The sequence below is a fragment of the Ovis canadensis genome, chromosome 1 (assembly GCF_042477335.2).
Source record: "Ovis canadensis isolate MfBH-ARS-UI-01 breed Bighorn chromosome 1, ARS-UI_OviCan_v2, whole genome shotgun sequence".
Lineage (NCBI taxonomy): Eukaryota > Metazoa > Chordata > Mammalia > Artiodactyla > Bovidae > Ovis > Ovis canadensis.
Window position 1 is genome coordinate 231,337,496 of NC_091245.1, and position 25,905 is coordinate 231,363,400.

The 25,905-nt window shown below is 41.8% G+C and overlaps 1 protein-coding gene across 1 annotated transcript; it reads right to left on the minus strand.

Annotated features, from left to right (window-relative positions):
• Positions 1–1,083: 1,083 nt before the first annotated feature.
• Positions 1,084–25,466, minus strand: IQCJ (IQ motif containing J). Its single transcript, XM_069561768.1, has 3 exons — positions 25,408–25,466; positions 16,144–16,224; positions 1,084–2,610 (listed from the first exon to the last, which is right to left on the minus strand). Exons 2-3 carry the CDS (start codon positions 16,209–16,211, stop codon positions 2,298–2,300), a joined length of 381 nt encoding a protein of 126 aa, XP_069417869.1. The 5' UTR covers positions 16,212–16,224; positions 25,408–25,466; the 3' UTR covers positions 1,084–2,297.
• Between the last annotated feature and the right edge of the window lie 439 nt (positions 25,467–25,905).

Consider the following 25,905-nt stretch of genomic DNA (forward strand, 5'->3'; position numbering starts at 1 on the left):
TATGACAGGCTTAGCCAAGGTGAGCTAGGGGTCATCCTTATCCCGTCTGTAAACTTGAGGTCTACTCATCAGAGGGTGGTAAAACCAAGTCTTCCTATCTGGGGCTCCCCTGAGAATATACATGAACCCAGTGCGTGTGGCAGGTCAGTCAAGGTAGAGCAAAGTCACTTTCTTTTCATGGGACTGTCACCAACAAAAGATGTGAGAATGAATGAATCTTTTGGAATGAAGCCTCAGCAAAGGGGTAATCATGGAAGATAAAACAAGCTTAGTTATACCAGTTCCAAACAATGAAGCATAAAGTTTTAAACAATTGTGGCCTTGGTATTTTACCTGCCTGACAAATGAGAGTCTTGGGAATGTGCCAACATCTTATATTTTCATGTTTTAGTCTGTATTTAGTGTCACACCATCGCCATCATCAATACCAAAGTTGTTCTCATAGTCAGCATTAGAATTCTGGGCAGTATCTGCTTGCTTTCTGAAGCTAATTCCAGTAATGATTTTTGAAAGTCTGTTTTGATTTTCAGTGTTTGTAGGCAGTCAGGAGTGAGCCAGACTCCCACACAGGAAATAGAGTCATCTTTGTCCATGGGCACAGAGCTAAGGCAGGATGACATGGTGGTGGAGCAGGGTGCCACTCTCAATTCAGTGTGACATACCTTATGGGAAACCAAATTGCTGGGCACACCAGAAAGGGAAAATCTCTGCTACTAAGAAACCTCAGGGCACCTGGAGTCTAGGCTACATTAAATAAGGCAAAACCATTAGCAAAGCTGTGCAAAGATACACATAAACATAGACCAACGAGGGGGAAGAACATGCATTTTAGGCACAAAAACACTTGAGGTGCTAGAATCAAAGCAGTGCAGCAGCATAAATATAAAGCCAACATAGATTCTTCCAGAATTTCAATAAGCCAAAAGGTTAACTATCCTAAAGCAATACCAAAACCATCAGGGATTTCTAGACAGTTGATATTGTCTGGAATTAGGGCTGAGAAAGCACAAAGGTGGTAGTAAACTCAAACCTTTAACTCAGGCGCAGAGTGATTTCTCATACTCAGTTTCCATCACTCAAATCAAGGCTTCAAAGTCGTTTACTTTGTACCTTCTATCAACATTCACAGTGAAGGTATCCTAAACACTCAATTTTCACATTCTTTTTCACTGACAAATCAAGAATTAAATACAAACTTTGCTAAACTCAGACATTTTCCAAAGTGGTTCATGAGCACCCTCTAGTGACACTGAGGCCAGTTAAGACAACACATGCCGCCTACCAAAACTGTCTTTAAAAAGTGCAGATTCACCATATTCCATTTCTAATGTCAGCTAAAAATAGATCTTCTGCCACCGTTATTTGCACAGCCATAAACTTAGCTTACTTCTCTCTTTAGAATCCATAACTAGATAAAGCCATTTATTAAAGAATATGCAATGCAATCATCTGAAAACATTTCAAAGTACCTTTGCTTGATCCCAATGTGAATGCATTATTTTGGCTGTTGGGAAGCATTTTTACAACCAAATAAACTTGATTACAAAGTAGTCAAGGATGATTTTTAAAAAATAACAATACACTTGTATAGTTCATTTCTCTTCCTATTTCAGTACTCCATTGACTATGGAAACCGATCACAATGGCTAAATCCACACAACTCTGTGTTACAATTGCCTGATCATTTATTTCCTTATACATTTAGTGTTTGTTGTTGTTTTTTTAAACAGAGGCTTCCCTCAAATTCCTCCATTCCTCAACCCTGTACTCCAGAGTTCTTAAACTAGTGGACCTTGGAAAATTGTGGTGTACAGGCATGGTCTATTTACATTTAAAATTTTCTTACTGGTCACCAAGATTTAAAAATCTTCTGAAGAAGGAGAATGATCTTTGGCAACACTTGGAAACACACTTCCAGGAACCAGGGGAAGTGTGTGTGTGTGTGTGTGTGTGTGTGTGTGTGTGTAGGGGGGGATGTCCCTTTAGGTGAGCCAGTCACAACTCAGTCCCCATCAGTCACATGGGTTACTTACCTGGCCCTGAAAGCCTTTAAGATGCAATCTCTGATTCCAAGACCCCTTTCAATTCTTCTCATGAAAGTTCTCTTTAAAATCCTAGTAACCAAGCTAATCTATCCTATTCGTGCCACAAAAGGCTACCAACTGCGCAGATTAAAAGGAACACACTATCATCAAGAAAAGTAAAAAAATATTCTCAGTAACAGAGGAATGCCAACACACAAATGAATGGTTTAGACTGATTTCAAATGCAGTCAATTCCCTAAGCCTTGATAAAGTTCACTTTGCCTTCATGACCCACATCTTTGAGATGGCAAAACCCTCACCACAGCAAACAAGCAGCTTGTAGATCACAAGCCACCTGCTCACATCCCCAGATTCCTCTCTTGGAGCCAAAGCCCTGGAGACCAAAGCGCCGGAGGCCAGCCAGGTCAGGAGAAGGGAATGTGCACTCACGGGGGTGCTGCCGTCTGAGAAGGTGTTCATGCTGACAGAGCTGCTCAGCTTGTCCGAGGACACAGAGGGTGGCGACGGGCTCCGCTTCTCCAGGGGCTCCTGCCGCTGCAGGTATTCACGCCACGCTCGCTGAATGCTGCCGAAAACAAACAGAAAGCACAGGCCCCGTCACTCCGGTCACAGACTCAGCCTCTGACAAGCACGAGGAGTCCAAAGGAACTGACTCTGACCAGGAACCTGAAGCACAGAGAATGTGACATGGAAAGTCAGAAGGCCCAGGCTGTCTGTGTTACTGGTTTGACCTTCACAAGCTTACCTGAACTAAACCAGTCTACAAGAAACAACTTAGTCAGAAAAAGTCATCTGTCAAAGTGCAATCAGTTAGCACATGTAAATGTACATGCTTTGACTTATGGGACACAAAACCTTTCAGTTTCTCACCACGTTTTCAAGTGAGAATAATGAATTATTGTTGAAGAACTGTTCTGTGCCAGGGTCAGCACTTGGCTCTGGATAGAGGAGACAGCACAGCCCTAGGGGGCCATTCACATCGACTTCAAGGTGAGGGGTGTTCCATGATGTTAGATGGTATAGTCTATGTGACCAAATGCATTGGCTCTGCTCTGGGACAAGACAGGCAAGTGCCCTGCGGTCATAGATGTTACATACTGTGGAAGGAAACCAGTAATGTATGATGAATAAACAAAGACGTGGACAGAGAAGACAGAAATATTTGAGACTGTTATATACTATTCAGAAAATTAACTCATGGTTAGGTGGCTTCTTGAGATTTTACCCAAGGAAGTTTTTTATGTCCTATGGTTAGTAACTCTCAAAAGAGTCATCTTCTGATCTGAATAACAGAAACCTCTTCTTCATTTTTGCCTGGAAAATCCCCTGGAGGGAGGAGCCTGGTAGGCTACAGTCCATGGCGTCGCAAAGACTAGGACACGACTGAGTAACTTCACTTCACTTCTTCATGAGGGCTAAGTGAATTTCTCCATTTGGACTAGTTTCTAATCTTTGAAGAGATTAATATCTAGATTTTCACATGTGACCAGGGAACTGAATCTGTTTTCTCCTGGGAGTTGCTAGACATGACCACCAATTGTCAGGATTCAGCTTTTGAAAATAGTTTTAAATGGCTGCACTGATTCGCTCATGATCTCTTCTCAACTCCTGGAAGCATTCGATCTTAATTCTTCCACATACAACCAAAGTCACTGAAGGTGTTTTTGTATAAACAACATTTGTTTTCATTTGGCTAGAATGGTTCAGAGACTGTCCATTCTCCACAATCAGAGGACATACAGAACACATAAACATTGGTATGTGTTTCCTAATTTATTAAGGCTTTGTGAGTTATAATGTTCAAGGAAAAGTTCAGAAGCTACAGTGAAACAATCTTGGGATCAGAGGCCAATTTTCCCTGAAACTATGAAACTTCAGCTTCTGGAAGCTGAAGGCCAGGAGCTTAGAGGCCAGGAGCTTAGAGGCCAGGAGCTTCTTGACTTGGGTCATAGATAGTCACTGTTTTCTTATTTAATGTTTTCTCAAAATGTACCCTTATTTATTTATTTTCCTTTGGTTTAAATTTTTAAACAGGATCTCAGAGAGACTCCTGTAAGATTAAGAGGGTCCTGTAAGGGTGGCTGAGTGTGGTAATCCCATTGTTTCTTCTGGGATCCATTTTACTAAGGGAGTATCAAACTTTTGGCAGCTAATTTCCATGTCATCCAAAGTGCTTGAAGCGCTGGGCAAATGCCAGAGCGCTGCTGAGAAGTTCTGCCGCCTTAGGATACCTACAGCTTGTAAACCTGCCCATCAAGGACTTTAAAGCATGTGATTTTAAAAAAGTAACCTAAAAAATAGAGAATACTGACAACCTATAGGATACCCATACGTTTATAGGACTATGAAGTATTCCTCTCTCCAAGCCCCACGTTTTAATTGCCTTGGTTATTCGGAAAATATAGAAAGAAAATATTGTAGCCTTTTGAGAAGTTGGGCTTCCCTTGTGGCTCAGCTGGTAAAGAATCCACCCGCAATGCGGGAGACCTGGGTTCAGTCCCTGGGTTGGGAAGATCCCCTGGAGAAGGCAAAGGCTACCCACTCCAGTATTCAGGCCTGGAGAATTCCATGGACTGTATAGTCTACGGGGTCACAAAGAGTCCAACAAGACTGAGCGACTTTCACTTTGAGAAGTTACATTTTAGCTTGATGAACAGCAGGGGGCAGCATGACACCTTCAAAAAACAAAACAAAACAAAACAAAACAAAACAAAACAAAACAAAACGCTGGACAAAAATCCAGGTGAGATCTGCAAAGAATTTAAAGCATTCTCTTCTCCCTTGTAGTTATGGGATCTGGAAAATGACATGCCAGTTTTCCTTAAGTCGAAGATTAAGAAAAGAGTATTTTTTCCTTCCAAGTGGAGGAATATCATCTTCTTTTCTTAACTGATAAAATGTGACATTTGTTATTTGTTGTTTATTCTCTAGTTAGTATCCGACTCTTTGTGACCCCATGGACTGCAGAGCACCAGGTTTCCCTGTCCTTCAATATTTCCCAGAGTTTTCTCAAACTAACATCCAATGAATCAGGGATGCCATCCAACCATTTCATCCTCTGTTCAGTTCAGTTCTGTTGCTCAGTTGAATCCCACTCTTTGCGACCCCATGAATGGCAGCACACCAGGCCTCCCTGTCCATCACCAACTCCCAGAGTTTACCCAGACTCATGTCCATCAAGTCTGTGAAGCGATCCAACCATCTCATCCTCTGTTGTCCCCTTCTCCTCCTGCCCCCAATCCCTCCCAGCATCAAAGTCTTTTCCAATGAGTCAATTCTTCACATGAGGTGGCCAAAGTACTGGAGTTTCAGCTTCAACATCAGTCCTTCCAATGAATACCCAGGACTGATCTCCTTTAGGATGGATTGGTTGGATCTCCTTGCAGTCCAAGGGACTCTCAAGAGTCTTCTCCAACACCGCAGTTCAAAAGCATCAATTCTTCAGTGCTCAGCTTTCTTCACAGTTCAACTCTCACATCCATACATGACCACTGGAAAAACCATAGTCTTGACTAGATGGACCTTAGTCGGCAAAGTAATGTCTCTGCTTTTGAATATGCTATCTAGGTTGGTCATAACTTTCCTTCCAAGGAGTAAGAGTCTTTTAATTTCATGGATGCAATCATCATCTGCAGTGATTCTGGAGTCCCCAAAATAAAGTCAGCTACTGTTTCCACTGTTTCCCCCATCTATTTGCCATGAAATGATGGGACCAGATGCCATGATCTTAATTTTCTGAATGTTGAGCTTTAAGCCAACTTTTTCATTCTCCTCTTTCACTTTCATCAAGAGGCTCTTTAGTTCCTCTTCACTTTCTGCCATAAGGCTGGTGTCATCTGCATATCTGAGGTTATTGATATTTCTCCCGGCAATCTTGATTCCAGCTTGTGTTTCTTCCAGTCCAGCGTTTCTCATGATGTACTCTGCATAGTAGTTAAATAAGCAGGGTGACAATGTACAGCCTTGACGTACTCCTTTTCCTATTTGGAACCAGTCTGTTGTTTCATGTCCACTTCTAACTGTTGCTTCCTGACCTGCATACAGGTTTCTCAAGACATAGGTCAGGTGGTCTGGTATTCCCATCTCTCATAATTTTCCACAGTTTATTGTGATCCACACAGTCAAAGGCTTTGGCATAGTCAATAAAGCAGAAATAGATGTTTTCCTGGAACTCTCTTGCTTTTTCCATGATCTAGCAGATGTTGGCAATTTGATCTCTGGTCCCTCTGCCATTTCTAAAACCAGCTTGAACATCGGAGAGTTCACGGTTCAAGTATTGCCGAGGCCTGGCTTGGAGAATTTTGAGCTTTACTTTACTAGCATGTGAGATGAGTGCAATTGTGCAGTAGTTTGAGCATTCTTTGGCATTGCCTTTCTTTGGGATTGGAATGAAAACTGACCTTTTCCAGTCCTGTGGCCACTGCTGAGTTTTCCAAATTTGCTGGCATATTGAGTGCAGCACTTTCACAGCATCATCTTTCAGGATTTGAAATAGCTCAACTGGAATTCCATGACCTCCACTAGCTTTGTTCGTAGTGATGCTTTCCAAGGCCCACTTGACTTCACATTCCAGGATGTCTGGCTCTAGGTGAGTGATCACACCATCGAGGTTATCTGGGTCATGAAGATCTTTTTTGTATAGTTCTGTGTATTCTTGCCACCTCTTCTTAATATCTTCTGCCTCTGTTAGGTCCATACCATTTCTGCCCTTTATCGAGCCCATCTTTGCGTGAAATGTTCTCTCGATATCTCTAATTTTCTTGAAGAAGTCTCTAGTCTTTCCCATTCTGTTGTTTTCCTCTATTTCCTTGCATTGATCACTAAGGAAGACTTTCCTATCTCTCCTTGCTCTTCTTTGGAACTCTGTAGCCCCTTTCTATTCCTGCCCTCAATCTTTCCCAGCATCAGAATCACATATATACAAATACCTATAAAATAGGCATTAAAATATCTATTGATATAAGTCCACTCACTTCCTTAATTAAAAAGCTATATCAATTTTTGAATATTTACCTTATTATCCTTGTCTACATATATGAAAACAGTTTTACTTAGTCGAAAGCATATTAGATTTTGTTCTTTTTTCTTTAAATTTAGGGGTCAAAAATGAAAGGCCAGTCACATCACTCTAAGCTACTATTCTAAATTGCTACACTATTTCTACACTATTTTTTTTGAATGGTAGAGCCTTGCTATTATTACTCTCTGAATCATAGAAAAGTATTTGCATCATACACTTATCCCTCTTTGCACTGATATGATGTTCATAGATTAAGTTAGCCTAATATTAGCCCTCAGAATACCATCTCTAAATGTTATTTTACTGTAGGAGAGAATTAAAACAAAATGCAGAGGCATTTGTCCCTCGGTCAAAGGGAATGACTTTCACTCTCTTATTCCAGCTTTATGACAATTCCTACTCACAAGTCTCCTTTACAGCTGCAGTAGAAACCCTGAACACCAACTACCTTGACATTTTTACTTCTGAAACTAAGCAATACCATCAATACATTGCTGTAAAAGCTGGTTGCAGAGAGGGAGTACTCTCTGTGTGTTCCCATATGTTGAATTATAAATAAAGTACAGAAATTTACTTCAAAAGAGATGATAAATACATGTTTCAATTTCTTTGCCAGCTCAATTCCAATGTATCTTCCCTTGTCTCAGGGATGGCATAATCATTTGCCTCTACCCTTTCTTTGTCAGTTTCACAGGGCAGGTGCTTCTCTCCCACACTCACAGCTACTTGGGGACTCACAGCCTGGGCAGCTCTGGTCATCTCTGGATGTCCTTACAGAGAAGAGCAGAAGAGAACACTCTGAGAGTTGGGATGCTTAGAGGAGGTTTGAGGGTGTCCTGGTTTTCAATTAGTTTTCAAGGATGGATGGGATTTAGACTGCAAGGGAGGAAGAGGAAAAGACCTTGGACAAAGGCATGGAAGTGAAGGTACCAGGCAGGATGCAGGAGGATCCCAGAAAAGATGGCAGAGCATGAGGTTATAAAGACAGGAAGAGGATCCCGATGTCAACAGGGTCAGGTGGGGGCAAGACTGGGCAATACCTGCCCCTTGTGAGGGGGAATCCCCCATCAAGGCACAGTCTGTAGTTACCAGACCTTCAGCTTTTCAAAGGCAGCCAGAAATCTGGATTCTTGTGTGAAACTTACTAAATACTAAATAATTTTAAAAATACTTTATTACCCAAAGTAAGTGGAATTTGAGGATAAGAAAAGAGGGCACCATCAAAGAAAACACAAGTCTAAGTATCTTCTGAAACAATTGATTTTCTACAGCTCCTTTTGCATGCATTCTCCCACTCAGTCCTACCACATGTGGGCTGTGGTGAAGGCTCCACTAATATTATTATTATCATACTGGTAGGTTTTGCCTGCCCAACATCCTCCTTCTCTTGGTTCCAGCACCATTTCTCCATGGGGACCCACCAACCTTCAACCAATGAGCTATGGATGAGGCAGACCCCACCCCTCCACTGTAGAGAGCAGCTTGTGTGCCAGACTGAACACCCAGAGGGCAGCGATTGGTTCATAGAAGCTCACATGGTTCAAGCCAGGCAACAAGAGGCTACAGAAAGAGAAGCCCCCTCTTGCACCTGGAGGTTTGCGATTGGTAACCTGGAGCTATCCATGACCAGTTTGCTACAATGCTGGGAGAGAATGAAGAGAAAAGAGCTTACAGAAGACAGAGATGCCTGGTGACTGTGCCCCCTGGGTGTTTATGTTAGGTAATATAATAAAAATCTCTTTTTTTATATACAACTTAGTTTGAGTTGAGTTTCTGTTACTTGCAACTACCGGTTTCTATGTATTAGATGAAACAGGCCCCTCTCCCAGTCTTGAAGGGTTGGCTTTGTGTAGGAAATAAACCTTATCATTCAACCTTGCCCCAGCTCTTGATTGTCTCCCAAGCTTCTGCTTATCCAAACAACCCATTTCATTTTTAATAACTCCCAGTAGCTAAGGGTGTGCCCACGCAGGAGACGTGAGTTCAGTCCCTGGGTCAGGAAGATCCCATTGCGGAGGAAATGGCAACCCACTCCAGTATTCTTGCCTGGAAACTCCTATGGACAGAGGAGCCTGGAGGACTACAGGGTTACAGAGTCCAGGGTTACAGAGAATCAGACATGCCTGAACAATTGATTATGCACACACAGAGCAGTGAGTGCCACAAAGGACAGGATCTCAGTCAGCACCTAGATTTGGACTCATTGGAAGCTAGACCTTCAGGGAGCAGCTTTCAAAACAAAGTATAAATATACACAGTCTTGTGGGACCATAAGCACAAGCCCTGCTGGCCTCCAGAGCCAGGAAGGGATCAAGGGGTAACATTCCCTGGGTGGCAGTCACAATAACCAGGGCATGCATACTCAATTGCGTCAGCCGTGTCCAACTATTTTGGGACCCCAAAGACTGTAGCACACCAGACTCCTCTGTCCATGGAATTCTCCAGGCAAGAATACTGGAGTGGATTGCCATGCCCTCCTCCAGGGGATCTTCCTGACCCAGGGATCAAACCCGAGGCTCCTGAGTCTTCTGCGTTTTGGGTAGATTCTTTATCCACGGAGTCACCAAGGAAGCCCAATATCCAGGGCACCAGATGTAAAAACTGGGGCCCCGGACACTCACAAGAGCTCCTCTGCAAGAGACACTGAAGCTCTGGAGTATGGCCGAGGGACAGCTTGAAGATAGTGCCCACCCCCCAGTGTCTCAGGAAAGGTTTACAGTCAGCCCTTAGATGTGCGCTTAATTAGAAGCCTCCTGTTTCACACCAAGACTGAGCTCCTGGGTCTGCTCCCTCTCACTGTGCCCAGGGAGTGGTAACTGTTTATAAGAACACTTTCTCCACTGGTTGTGGTCCATATCCTACTCCTCTGCTATAAAAGGGCACCTGTGTGCTGGGGCTGACCAGCTTTCAAATCAGCAAATGAGTTCCTTTGACATGAAGTCTGGGCACTTTTTTAAAGGATGCTTCTGTGCTGAGCCCTAGAGTGGGTGAATCTGCATGCAGGCTCTTTAAGAGAGGTTCCTCAGTTCACCATAACCTCTAGGATCTCGTGAGCATGAGCTAAACAGTCTTCAAAGCCAAACGCTTTTGGGACTCATCTCTCAGGGGCCAGTCATGAAAGTTGGGGTGTTCAATGCAGAGTATAGCTCTTTGTCTCCTCAGAGAGAAGCGCAAGGTTTTGAGTGCACTCCCAAATAGGAGTCATCACACCAGCATTTCATGGAGAGATTGTGTCTCAGTCTTTCCTATCCACTTTGATGTGGTTTTCCTCTTGTCTGCCCAATGTGAAGGGGTCACTCCACCAGTTTTTAATTCCCCACCCTCCTCCCCCCACCCAGAGGGAATTGTTCCATTCGTAGTTGTAGATTCAGTGTGTCTGTGGGAGGACATAGTTCACGATATTTGTGTGTTGATGTCTTGAAGCAGAACCTCCCGGAAACTAAACGTGTTTGCACATGCTTAGTCACTCAGCCATGTCTGACTGTTTGTGAGCCTTAGGGACTGTAGCCCTCCAGGCTCCTCTGTCCATGGGATTCTCTAGGCAAGAACACTGGAGTGGGTTGCCATGCCCTGCTCCAGGGGATCTTCTCAATTCAAGGATTGATCTTGGATCTCCTGCATTGCAGGCAGATTAGAGTGATGTAGGTTCTTGCTCAGTTTTACTTCTTATTAGCTGTGGCCTTGGGAAAAGTACTAAACTTTCAGGCCTGCATTTTGCTGATGCGCAAAATGGGAACAACAATAATGTCTTCATAATTCTTGCAAGGAGTCAAAGATATGGTATTTATATTTAAGTCACTTAGCCCCAAATTTGACAAATAGAGGTTCTAGATAAATCATGATAATTACTTAAGAAAACCAGACACTTTCAAATATTTTTAAGTAATAGGTGTAAATCATAAGGGCTTCCCTGGTGGCTAAATGGTAAAGAAACTGCCTGCCAATTCAAGAGGTTCAAATTCTATCACTGGGACAGGAAATCCCCTAGAAGAGGAAATGACAACCTGCTCCAGTATTCTTGCTGGGAGAATCCTATGGACAGAGGAGTCTAGTGGGCTGCAGCATATGATATACTGGATTTCTGAGGATCTTTACAGGAAATATTTTATTAGCCCAATTTGATATAAAAATATGTTTAGAAAAGGTACAGTTGCATGGGGAAGACACACTAGAGTAAATGTTTTTCTTAGATTTTCTCACTAAAAGCTCACTACGATTCTTTAAGATATGGTTCGTGTTCTCATTTTATAGAAGAATGCAATGAAGGCCCAGAGAGATAAGCAATGCTCCCAAGGTCACTCAGCAGACAAGGAGCAGGGCTGGATTTGAAGCTAGGGTGCTCTAGCTTCAAAGTCTGCTCTCTCAACCTCTCATCCCTCATGGCTTCTTTTAATGAATCTTTTGACAAAAATTGATAGGTAGTACTTTCAAACAAAGGCACTTCAGGTTTTACTGAGATTCGAGTTTGACTTTATTTGGGGAACTGTCTTCCTTCTCAAGACTATGTCTGTCTGTCTCTGTCTCTCTCCCTTTTAGAGTCGAAATGTTATTTCATCACTAAATAAAATATACTAATAACAAGTAAGGAGAGGAATTGAACATATTTAATGAGAAGACTTTTTTATGTTATTCCATTACAAAATAAACATATTGTTAAGAACATAAAGAGACAGACCACACAGAGTTAATAAACAATTTTTAAATGATGGCCTGTGTTCAGAAGATGCACTTTAGGTCTCGTTGCAACATGCAAGGAGTGACCCTGATGTGAAGGGCAGGGATTTGAAGGGGTTTGGAGGGTCCATTCCCTTCCTCTGCAGCCAGGCCTCCCTGCTAAAACCTGCACTTCTCTGCTGTGTGCACTCATTCCCAGACCCTTGCGTAGCCTTGGCCCTAGCTCAAACCTTGTGCTCTGTGACAACCTAGAGGGATGGGATGGGGTGGGAGGTGGGAGGGGACATATGTATACCTATGGCTGATTCATGTTGATGTATGGCAGAAACCAACATAATATTGTAAAGCAAATATACTTCAATTAAAACAAAATTGTTTAAAGAATGCTTTCTGTCTTAGGACTGCATGGGAGCATTTGTCATGGTGCTTTCACTATTGCTTTTGCTTTTACTAAGTTTTCTGACTTAAGAGGCTTTCCTTTGCTTGATCTTCCTGCCTTTCACCTCCCCAAAGTGACTTTTTATTAATAGCTGTGCAATCCTGATTGCTTTCGCCCTTTTGATGCAGTTCTTTGATCCTCCGAGTCTAAAACACAAAATTACCTCTTAGCGGCAGCATTCTTGAGCCAGGGGATTTGCTCTTCCTGATATTTCCTCTAAATTCCACTCTTAACACACTTGTTCCTTCCCCCACAGGCCTCTACTTCCTTCCAGGTGGCAAATACTTTGCATTGCCACCTTCTGGTTATGGTGGTTTAGTCTCTAAGTGAAGTGAAGTCGCTCAGTCGTGTCTGACTCTTTGCAACCCCATGGACTGTAGCCCACCAGGGTCCTCCATCCATGGAGGTCCTCCATCCATTTTCTAGGCGAGGGTACTGGAGTGGGTTGCCATTTCCTTCTCCAGGGGATCTTCCCGACCTGGGGAGCGAACCCGGGTCTCCCACATTGCAGGCAGATGCTTTACCATCTGAGCCACCAGGGAATCATTTCACTAAACCTCCTAGCAAAGCAAGGTTCCCCCAAAGTACTATTAATTAAATGAACAAGAGTCTAGACTTTTCTCTTTTTCTTCAAGGCCCCTGATGAGATCTGTGGTGTACTTTCCTGACTAAGGACTACGTCTCTAAGTCATGTCTAATTCTTTGTTACCCCATGGACTGCAGCTTGCCAGATCCCTCTGTCCATGGGATTTTCCAGGCAAGAATACTGGAGTGTGTTGCCATTTCCTTCTCCAGGGGATCTTCCCCATTCAGGGATTGAACCTGGGTCTCCTGTGTTGCTGGCAGATTCTTTACCAAGTGAACCACCAGGGAGGTGCTCTTATTAAACTGCCTCCTTTTAATGTTGTTCTGAGTGTGAGGGAATGACTGAGATCCTTTCCTGCTCCTGCTGACCCCCACCAGAGATTGGCCTGCCAGAGTACATCCCATCTTGGGGCTTGTAGGAGCTGGACTGTCCAGAAATCCTTCACTGGAACCTACTCTCTCGCCTCATCAGGGAGGGGATTGAAGAGTCTACAGGAAAGCAAATGTTATGATGTAGTAACCCCAGCTTCTCCTTTTCCCCATACCCCTTCTACCTGGGAAAGATAGGTTTCCAGCTGGTTCCCACCAAGAGAAGACAGAAGACCATAACAGAAAGCCTATGAAGTTTGACAGTAACTCTGGAACATGGAATAAAACCCCACCTTTCATATCCAAGGCTCTGTAGGTCTAAAGGTCCCTTGAGAAGCAGGAATGGGTGTATGCCAAGATATTCTCAACTCCTTGTTGAGAATGCCAAGGTCAGCCTGGGGAAGACCATCAGCAAAGCAAGAGACACAGTGAGGGGTGCAACCCACGCCACTGCTGGGGGCTCAGGGGAGAGCCAGCAACCCTTCCCACAGAGTCCCAACTCTTTTAAGGAAGGAACTGCCTAGGGTGTGAAAGCTCACCATCAACAGGAAACCTGGAGCAGCCTTGGTGCTTAGCACTCAGAAGGTGGGAGAGGTGACACCAGGAGGGGAGGGGAGGAGGAAGGAGGGGAGACAGAGAAAGTGAAAGATGAGAGGGAAGGGAAGGGAGCTGGCTGCACAGCTGTAGGGAAGATATAATGCATGTAGAGGGGAGGTGTTCAAACTGTCATGAGAGTTAAGAATTTAATAACCAGATTAGACAAGAGTCACTGAACTGGAGTCAATTCTCCGATGGGACTCAAATTCCATTATTGGGTAAGATTAAGTTTTCTCTCCCTCATCCCCCTCCACTGAGTGGAAATGGGGTTCAGAGTTATTAGAAGAGATAAAACCATTCTGTTTGCACCTCACTGAGCTGAGACTCCTCTATCATGCCAGCTACACATAAAATCCCAGATTCTCGGAGCTACTAGGCTCTTAGGCACGGAGATTCTTTTTTTTTCTTTGCCTGCTCCTCTCTCTGGCACCTGCCCCTCTCTCTCTACAGATTGGAGAAGATGAAAACTAAAAAAGACCAGGGAGGTTTCTTAACTTCATTTCAGCATACAAATTAATCACTTTAATTTTTCACACAGCCAAACTTCCTTTCCAGTGCTTTTTCAGTTAAGAGGACGTTATCTTAATGAGAAAATTCCTAGCAATAAAGCAACCTATGTTTGAAAACTAACATCTTGTGGAATGAGGCTGACATACAGCTTACATAAAACGATTTGGTAGCCTGATTCATTATTCCCTAAGTAAGTGTGACACACAGCTCCTTAGCAGGGGGCCTGACTGGTTAAGAAGCCACATCTGAACTTTACCTTGAGAGGCAGCCCTGTGTGCTCACCCAGAGGCAAGCTTTTTACTGGTAACCAAGGTTAATGTAGCTTTATAGGGGTGCGTATTCATATTTGCTTTTATCCAGCAGGATATTATATATCTGCATCATTTCTGTTTCAATTCCTACATTCAGCAATGGCTTACTTTTTTCAAAGTTGTACACCTCAATGCTCCCCTCTTCAAGGTGACTTCTTTCCTAAAAGATTCCTCTTTGGGCTTTTTGCAAATGATCAGTGTTCCTGACCAAGAACAGACATGTTCAGATTCTCCAGATACATGCTTTTCTGAGTGGTAAGCTCTGTGTGTGTGTGTGTGTGTGTGTGTGTGTGTGTGTGTGTGAGAGAGAGAGAGAGAGAGAGAGACAGAGAGAGAGACAGAGAGAGAGGGAGAGAAGGAGAGAGAGAGAGAGGGGGAAGGAGGGAGGGAAGGTGAGGGAGAGGGGGAGAGAGAGAGAAAGACTATATACACTCACGGTAAGGCTCATAACTTATGCCCAAAGAAAAAATCTGAAAGGGAAGGGATCACAGAGTACAAACATAAACAGTTTAAAATTGCTTCTAAAGTGACTGTTTGGAGAAGGAAATGGCAACCCACTATTCTTGCTTACAGAGTCCCATGGACAGAGCAGCCTGGCAGGCTACAGTCCATGGGGTCACAAGAGTCGGACATGATTTAGTGACTAAACCAACCAGCCAACCAAAGCAACTCTGATGGGTCCTTTCTTAATGAAGTTTTCAGTTCAGTTCAGTCGCTCAGTCGTGTCCCACTCTTTGCGACCCCATGAATCGCAGCACGCCAGGCCTCCCTGTCCATCACCAACTCCCGGAGTTCACTCAGACTCACATCCATCGAGTCTGTGATGCCATCCAGTCATATCATCCTCTGTCGTCCCCTTTTCCTCCTGCCCCCAATCCCAGAGTGGACTGGTTGAATCTCTTTGCAGTCCAAGGAACTCTCAAGAGTCTTCTCCAACACCACAGTTCAAAAGCATCAATCCTTCGACGCTCATTTAGAAGGTTGTTATTTTGTTCTAGAATACAGCCTGTCTGTCTTTGGATCTCATTAGTTTTATTTTTGTTAATACTGAGGTGTATATAGCAGTATGTTTATGCTTTAGTCATTTGCAGTGGGAGAAGGAGAATCTCGTTAACCAATATTAAGAGAGAGTAAGAAAGGAAAGGACAAGAAGTGAGAAAGAAAAGGAAAGGATTTTTTTCTCAAAATAACTGGACAAGAGCTGGACTGGAAACAGAAGGAAGCGGGTGGAAAGAGTGTGCATGTGTGTGTGTAAAAGACATGGTCTAAGGTGGAAAAAATCAAGTTACTAAGAAGAAAGGCAGTGAAAAATACTAGTGAGATTTGAAGAATGTTACTTTGCCTGAAAGGGAAAAACCAAGAAACAAAGTGATGATCATCAAATACTTCCCTACGTTATCCATCAATGGTACTGTGTGCTCAAAACAGCTTTGTTGCTACTTACAACTGGGAAGAAATACTGTGTAATATATAAATATAATTGTGAATAAATGTGTGATTCTTATACCCATGAACTCCAGAATAGTTCAGAGATTAATAGAGTAAGAACTGGAAAAACACAAAAATTTTAATGTGAACTTTAAAATAACTTACATTTTCACCTTTGAGTCCAAGGGCTGTAGATTGAGGTGACACTTTTGAATGTTATTCTCCACATCCATGGCCAGTTGGTGACTACAAACAGAAATAATGCCTCAATATAAATGAATCCATAAAGCTGTCATTTACATCAATAAAAGTGCCAAATTGACACTGTAATTGACATATGTAATTGACAACGCAAGTACATATACACTTTTGTTCATTTTATTAATACAGTCCTAAAAATTCTTATTGATGGATAGTAGATAAATAACCATACCATAGAAAGAAAATGTGGTTTTGCCTTTTAAGATTGCTTTTCTTTTTATTTCTACCACTTAACTCAACATTCATATCTAAGTCATGTAAATCATTTACTTTACACAAAGACAAAGGCAGAATATTAAACTATTTCAGAGGAATAAAAGCCATGAGTAGAATGTTACAAATCCCATGATATTGACTAACTAGTAAGTTATAGAGAGAGTCTCATTCGTTCCCAATGGTGTCACCACCACTGAACCTTTTCTCCTTTCATTCTGTAAGCTTTTTCAGGGCTCCCACTATGAACAAAGCATCAGTCAGCCCTGGATAAAGATGGAGGAACTGTGAATATATGCCATTGCTCCTATGAACCTAAGACAACAACTGGGTGCTACAATGGTCAAGGAAGACTATAGCAGCTATGCTGGGTCTTGAAGAATGGACAGGGATTAGTAAGTTAACATGTAAAGGTAATACCTATGAGGAAGATCCTAAAAGATGATGCTGTTAAAGTGTTGCACTCAACAGGCCAGCAAATTTGGAAAACTCAGCAGTGGCCACAGGACTGGAAAAGGTCAGTTTTCATTCCAATCCCAAAGAAAGGCAATGCCAAAGAATGCTCAAACTACCAAACAATTGTACTCATCTCACACGCTAGCAAAGTGATGCTGAAAATTCTCCAAGTGAGGCTTCAACAGTACATGAATGGAGAACATCCAAATGTTCAAATTGGATTTAGAAAAAGCAGAGGAATAAGAGATCAAATTGCCAACATTCACTGGGTCATAGAAAAGGCAAGAAAATAAAAAAAATTTACTTTGCTTCATTGACCACACTAAAGCCTTTGCTATGTGGATCATAACAAACTGTGGAAAATTCTTCAAGAGATGGGAATACCAGACCACCTTATCTGCCTCGTGAGAAATCTGTATGCAGGTCAAGAAGCAACAGTTACAAGTGGACATGGTTCCAATCAGGAAAGGAGCAACTCAAGGCTGTATTATTGTCAACCTGCTTATTTAACTTATATGCAGAGCACATCATGCAAAATGCTGGGCTGGATAAAACACACACTGGAATCAAGATTGCTGGGAGAAACACCAATAACCTCAGATACACAGATTACACCAACCTTATGGCAGAAAGTGAAGAGGAACTAAAGAACCTCTCAATGAAAGTGAAAGAGAATGAAAAAGCTGGCTTAAAACTCAACATTCAAAAAACTAAGATCATGGCATCTGGTCCCATCCCTTCATGGCAGATAGATGGGGACACAATGGAAACAGTGACAGACTTTATTTTGTTAGATTCCAAAATCACTGCAGATAGTGACTGCAGCCATGAAATTAAAAGATGCTAGCTCCTTGGAATAAAAGCTATGACAAACATAGACAGCATGTTAAAAAGCAGAGACATTACTTTACTGATGAAGTTTGTATAGTCAAAGCTATGGTTTTTCCCGTAGTTATGTATGGATGTGAGAGTTAGACCATAAAGAAAGTTGAGTGTCAAAGAATCAATGCTTTTGAACTGTGATGTTGGAGAAGACTCTTGAGAGTCCCTTGAACTGCAAAGAGATCCAACCAGGAAATCCTAAAGGAAATCAATCCTGAATATTCATTGGAAGGACTGATGCTAAAGTTGAAGCTCCAATACTTTGGCCACCTGATGCGAAGAACTGACTCATTGGAAAAGACTCTGATGCTGGGAAAGACTGAAGGCAGGAGGAGAAGGGAATGACAGAGGACGAGATGGTTGGGTGGCATCACCAACTCAATGGACACGAGTTTGAGCAAGCGCTGGGAATTGGCGAAGAACAGGGAACCCTGGCGTGCTGCAGCCCATGGGGTCACAAATAGACACGACTGAGCAACTGAACTCAGCTGATGAGGAAGATATTAAAATAAAGGAGTAAAATCCAAAGAAAACAAAAACACTAATTTAAAAAGATACTGCTGCACATGCCCCAATGTTCATGACAGCATTATTTACAATAGCCAAGATAGGGAAGTAACCGAAGTATCCACCAAAAGATGAATGAATAAAGGAGATGTGGTATAGACATACCATGAAATACTATTCTGCTATAAAAAGAATGACATTTTGTCCTTTGCAGCAACATGGATGGACCTGGAGGGTATTATGCTTAATGAATAAGTCAGACAAAGACATACTGTATGTTATCACTTAGATGCTGAATCTAAAACATAAAACACATGAGTGGATATAACAAAGCAGAAGCAGAGTATTACAAGGTACAAACTACTCTTAATATGTATGAAGTAAATAAGCTACAAGAATATATTGTACAGCAAGAGGAATATAGACAATATTTTATAATGACTTTCAGTTCAGTTCAGTCGCTCAGTCATGTCCCACTCTTTGCAACCCATGAATCGCAGCATGCCAGGCCACCCTGTCCGACACCAACTCCCGGAGTTCACTCAGACTCACGTCCATCGAGTCAGTGATGCCATCCAGCCATCTCATCCTCTGTCGTCCCCTTCTCCTCCTGCCCCCAATCCCTCCGAGTATCAAAGTCTTTTCCAATGAGTCAACTCTTTGCATGAGGTGGCCAAAGTACTGGAGTTTCAGCTTTAGCATCATTCCTTCCAAAAAAATCCCACAGCTGATCTCCTTCAGAATGGACTGGTTGGATCGCCTTGCAGTCCAAGGGATCCTCAAGAGTCTTCTCCAACACCACAGTTCAAAAGCATCAATTCTTCGGTGCTTATACTTCTTCACAGTCCAACTCTCACATCCATACATGACTAGTAGAAAAACCATAGCCTTGACTAGACAGACCTTAGTCGGCAAAGTAATGTCTCTGCTTTTGAATATGCTATCTAGGTTGGTCCTAACTTTTCTTCCAAAGAGTAAGCATCTTTTAAATTCATGGCTGCAGTCACCATCTGCAGTGATTTTGGAGCCCAAAAAAATAAAGTCTGACACTGTTTCCACTGATTCCCCATCTATTTCCCATGAAGTGATGGGACCGGATGCTATAATCTATAGAATTGTAAATCATTATGTTGCATACCTGAAATTAATATAATATTGTGAATTAACTAAGTATCAATTAAAAAATTAGGTCATTGATTTCAGAAACACAACCTAGGCAGGCCCAGGCAGGACTAAATCCCACTGAGGTCCCATTCTGAAAGTGTGAGAAAAGGGAGAGGAGGGCAGGAAGCTATTTACCTGGCCTGGCCACTCAGGTAAGTGGATCTGGGATGCAGTTATTGGTTGGACCCAGTTAGATCCAGTATCTTCCTACACCACCTAAAGGATCTTGTTCACCTGTGACTTTATTGGGACAGCAAAATGATTCATTGAAAGTGACTCTACTGACATTATTGGGACCTCTGATGGCAATTCATTTCCATGACTGTGAGCATCAAACTAAACAAATGAATGTATTCTTTCATTGAAATGATTTGAAATGCCATTGTTAAATGATTATAAAAGTGACCTATGTTCTTTGGAAAAAAGAGTAGAAGTGAAATGTTCAGGCTATTTTTGAACAACAAAAAATATTGTGGAAGGGGACAATACAAGTGGGAATATAAAAGGAAATAAGTTTGTATAAGCAGAAAACTAATAGTCACTGGTCACACAATGTGTACAAAACACTGTTGTGACATTTTGCATCTCATTTAGTTCTCCCAGTGGCCTCTATTAGTCAAGCATTATTTTCCATAGCATAGAGGTGAGAAATCTGAAGCTCAGAGAGGTTATGTGCAAGTCAACAGAAATCACATTAAAACTCAAGTCTCGCCACTACAAAGTACCATTTGGAAGATTTTAATATCAGACTTTACTAAACTTCTACTGACTGTGGTTACCATAAAATATTTGACAACTAATCATGTGGTAATGGTGTATGTGTATGTGCCTGTGTGTTTAAAACTGAAATGAAAGTTTCAGGAATTATGAATTCTCCAACTACATAAAATATACTCTGATATTTTTAAATTATATTTCAGATTTTTTAAAAGGTCAATGGTGACCAACAAATCAGTTTAACAAATCATCAGTGGATTGTGATCTACAGTTTGAAAAATGTTGCTACAGGGAAACAAAGAACTTGAAGCAGGAAAATGAGATGAATGGGATGTTTTAGAATGGCTTGTGGTGGGAGTGAGCAAGGAGAATGAAGGCAATCATTTAGTTGAGTATTCAAATTGGCCAGATAATAAAGACCAGGATTATAGTCACAGTAAAGAAGAGAAAAGGATAAGAAAAAAAATTGTGCTAGAGACATCATTAGAATAACGAATGTATTTTCTCCTCTCGAGAAAGGAATACCCAAGTGATGGGGAAAACATGGTAGATTAGATATGGCCACTGCATGCTGCCAACAGCCCAGCATAGTGCTGTGGTTGCTCAAGTGGGATGCTCAGGGGCAAAGGAAAAAAACACCCTTGTCTGGTCTGTGCCACTGGTATTCAGGGTCCATTATTAACTTTATTTGCTCATTTAAAGATATAATAAATGTCTCCTCTGTGCCACGAATGATGCAAAACGTGGGGACACAATGATGAAAAGCTTAGACATGGCTACTGTTCTTACAGTTTAGGAGATATATATTGAAAAAGTAACTAAAAATGTGACAGCTGTTATTAAAGGGCACCACAGAGACCTAAGCCAGTGGTGGTAGGCATTAAAAGCCTTATTTTTATAATTCTATGGTCTTGTGGGAACAACGGCCCTGTAAAAAGGATACTTTAAAATATTGTATTATTACAATAAGAAATTAACAATTTGGGCAATAAAGATATACATGAAGTATTGTGGGACCTGTTGCTATACACAGCAACCAAAGACAAGGCTCAAGTCCATAATGAGAACATTTTTTATAATATTAGCAAATTTGTTAATGTTTGTTAATTTATGCATCCTCAGGAAGTGATACACTACAAACGCCAATAGGTTTAAACTAGATAACTTTAATTCATTCAATCAATAATTGCCAGTGGGTAATAAAGTGATTGGGGATTCCCAGGTAGCTCATCTGGTAAAGAATCCTCCTGCAATGCAGAATACCCTGGCTCGATTTTTGGGTCAGGAAGTTCCCCTGGAGATGAGATACGCTAGCTGCTCCAGTATTCTTGGACTTTACTGCTGGCTCAGACAGTAAAGAATCCGCCTGCAATGTGGAAGACCTGGGTTCGATCTTTGGGTTGGGAAGATCCCCTGGAGGAGGGCATGGCAATCCACTCCAGTATTCTTGCCTGGAGAATCTCATGGACAGAGAAGCCTGGCGGGCTACAGTCTATGGATGGAGTCACAAAGAGTCAGACACGACTGAGTGACTAAGCACAGCACAATAAAATGATTATATTAGTATGTCAGAAGACTGTGTGACTTGCAATCATGAATTTCCTACTCTCACACCCAGCCTGGTTCAATATTTACAAAAAATAGCACTCAAACTAAGGTCTTAAGTTAATAAATGATTTTCAAAAACAACAGAGTCACAAGCAGCCTTCTTCCTGATTAATGGCCTTAGTAGTTGCTCTTCTCTGTTTAAGGGAATATGCCAAACTTCACTGAGAGAAAGACAGACAGACAGACAGAGAGAAAAATGCACCCAAAGCTCCTGCATATGGTCTCAAGTAGAATAGAGTTGCCTTGGAGAAGGAAATGGCAACCTACTCCAGCGTTCTTGCCTGGAGGATCCCAGGGACAGGGGAGCCTGGTAGGCTGCCATCTATGGGGTCACACAGAGTCAGACATGGCTGAAGTGACTTAGCAGCAGCAGCAGCAGAATAGAGTTGCAGCCTCCCCTCCCTTCCTACCAACTGTCTACCACAAAATCCTGTTGAGCATTCAGAATAAATGTAATGTTCCAAGGGGGAATAACAGATCAACTGCCATGACACCACTATCGCTTAACTTATGGTCATTTCAAGTAGCTGAGATGATTTACATCAGCACCCAAGTCAGCTACAGCCATAATGAAATGCCTAATCTGCTCGCTCAAAGTACCCCAATTTCTCAATCAAATCTGACAGCTTTCAAGGACACAGTGTGGCCCTGAAATGGACCAGAATTCCAGGCAAATGGACAGAGTGGTTAGGACAAGCATGAAAGAGAAGCTTGGCCCACAGGCCTATGTGTTTTGAGAGAAGACTCTGAATCCCATCCCTCGAATTCCTCAATCATGACTGGGGAATACAAGTGTACAAAACAGATTGGCCATTTTCAGAAGCTTTTAGCTTTCTTGGATTTCTAGATAATTCGAGAGAAAAACAGAGGGAGGGCAAGGAGGCAGAAGTCCACATATTGACCACTAGTCTTCGCATATCTTCCTGAGAGATATGCTGGGAAAGATACATGCTGGTGTTAGCCAGGGGTTTGATACAGAGTTGTGGTCAATTAGCAGAAAAAAACTGCTAGAGTTCACTTCCCACATTAAAATCAATAATGACAAAACAGTATAGTCAGATTTAAAAAGTAAACGAGCTGAGCTGAACATCACAGAGAAAGTGTGTCCTCAGAGAATTAAGCTAAATGAGATTATTGAATAACTAAAAAAAAAAAATTCTAAAATATATGTAGACCACTGGTTCTCAACCCCAGATCCTCATTAGTATCACACCAAGGAAGCTTTCAAAAAATACTGATTCTTGGACCTCAGCCCCAGGGATTCATATTTGACTTGTCTGGGCTGGTATTTCTATTAAACTCCCTGGTGATTCGAAGTGTAGCCAGGATGAAGAACCACTGATTTAATGTCTTTATTATACTAATTAATCTCCATAGAAGAAAAATCTTCTTTCTAGTTTCAGCCAAAAAATCTTCAGTTATTATTGTTTACAAATAAGTAGTGATGATGGTGATGAGGGAGAAGAGGAAAATCAAACTATTTTATTCTTATTTACCCAAATTATTGAGAACCTGCATAACAAAGATAAATCAAATCCATAGATAAGTCAGCATCTTTATTTGATCAAATGAACTGTTCTTCAAGTGGTAGCATGGAGAATTCTTAGAATTGCCATGGGATGGCTATGGACCCCTGAGAGGCTGGCTAATTCAAACAGCCCCCATATGGCTGGGGAAGGAGCTGATACTGAAGGCACCATGCTATCATGGGTGCCACATTTCATGTGCTCAATAAGACTGTCAAGCCAGCATTCTTAGCTTCATTTTCAAAGATGGGGAAATGGGCTCAGGATGATTAAGTAATTTGTGCAGACTCATAAAGCCAGGAAAAAGCAGAAAGAGGAATCAAATCAAGCTTTTCCAATGTGCAGAAATGTTTTCAACAGCATCTCAGATGGCCATGTGCACTCTTCTTAGGCACTTCCAGTGTCTATTACCTCACTGCCTAACAAAAAAAGTGCTCTCTGTTGAGCAGGTTGAATTTTTACTAAATTCATTCTTTTTTCTGTGTCACCACCTATTGCTCCATATATCCTGCTCATTAATCCTTGTTCTGCTTTCTAAAACAAGAAAAACAATGTAGTTCCTCTTTTATAGGAAAATTTCTTCAAATGTTTAAGTATAGGTATATGTCCCCTCAGAGAAGGCAATGGCAATCCACTCCAGTACTCATGCCTGGCAAATTCCGTAGACGGAGGAACCTGGTAGGCTGCAGTCTATGGGGTCACTAAGAGTCAGACATGACGGAGCGACTTCACTTTCACTTTTCACTTTCATGCACTGGAGAAGGAAATGGCAACCCACTCCAGTGTTCTTGCCTGGAGAATCCCAGGGACGGGGGAGCCTAGTGGGCTGCCATCTCTGGGGTTGCACAGGGTCAGACACGACTGAAGCAACTTAGCAGCAGCATATGTCCCCTCCAAGATCTCTTTTCTCCAAGCTACACATCCTCACCTCTTTGCAGTAGTTTTACATGGTCCCAGAACCCTCACAGTTTTAACCCTTTGATGCCCTATGTTTTTTAAATGTGGTACCCAGAGAAAAATGTGGTGACCCCCACATGGACCTGGCCATGGGACTCCCTTTGAAGACAAAAGGAGAACGGAGCAGCAGAGGATGAGACAGTTAGGTATTAATAGCATCACTGACCCAACGGACATGAATTTGAACAAAATCCAGGATATGGTGGAGGACAGAGGAGCCTGGTGTGCTATAGTCCATGAGTCCATGAGGTTGCAGAGTCAGACAGGATTTAGTGACTGAATAACAACAATGACATGGGACTTACTGGTTACCAGCATGAGCTCTGGAGGCACTGAACCCGACTTTCATTCTCATCCTCACCACTCTCAGCTGAGTGTCCTTAGACAAGTGCTGAAAGTTCCCTGGGTCTCTTTTCTTATGGGTAAAATGGAAATAATAATATCGAAAGGTCATCATCAGAGTTTGCTGAGGAAACATCCATAAGCATCCATTCGTACCAAGTACACTGTAAATGCTCAATTAATGATAGCTCATTTTTTTCTTCTTTTATCTTGATAGTATATACCTACTACTCAGACTATTATGGTGATATTTTTAGAAGCCATATAAAATCATGGTCTTTAATGTCAGATAAAACCTCTAAGCATTCACTGACACAGAAGTCAGAATATGTCTTTTACAAGCTCTAATTGTACATTTTTCTTTAAAATCTAAATAAAAGACTGTACTTTTAATCTCTGTTCAATTTCTTCTCTTTCATTCTGCTTTTAATTCCAGCTCAGTTTTGTGCCACTCTGCAGTATTATTTTGAATGGTCATTCTATCAGTCTCAGTGTTACCCTTGTGTTTTTACAAATTTTATGACTTCCTTCTCTACACATCCCTGATTAAAAGCCAAAGATAGAGTAGGGTTAAGTTTCAAGCCCTCACACGTACCATCAGATACATCTCCAGGAATCATGTCACTCTGTTAATCAGTACAGTCTGCGTACTGTAGCTCAAGTAGCCATAAGTCTGTTTGATTATGTCTCAAATGAGCCACATTTCTGGGTCCTGATCAAATAATATCCTAATTTTTGCCTTGTGAATAGTTTTTTTTTTTAATGCCAGCATTTCAACTTTAGTATTTTTACTTACTTTTCAAGTAAATACTTTCCATCATTAACTTGTTTCAAGGGGTTCTGCAATCTTTTCAATTCTTCCTGTAAAAAAGAAAAAAAAATGTCTTACAAGTGGACTCCATGTACTTATGGGTAATATTTCAGGAACATTGCTACCAAAATTGATATAATCACTGTTATGAGTTCTGGACTTTGCAATGGATGAGTGTTTCACATACAATTTTATCCTTGATCAGATTAAAATGCAGTTCTTCCACTTACATTGTATGATATTTTTTTAACAGCTAAAGATAATGCCTCCTGTTATTTTTCCAGAGTGGCAATATGTTTATACAGATCCACCCACACACCTCCCAAATTTACTCTTATCAACAGTATTGTGTTTACTGGTTGCTGGGCGAGGGGCGAGGTGGAATGGGTTTGGCCATTTAGCAAACACCATCTCTTGTCTCTTGGTAACTCTTGGTTACCTCAGCCCCAGTGCTCAGACACACACACACACACACAAGCAAAC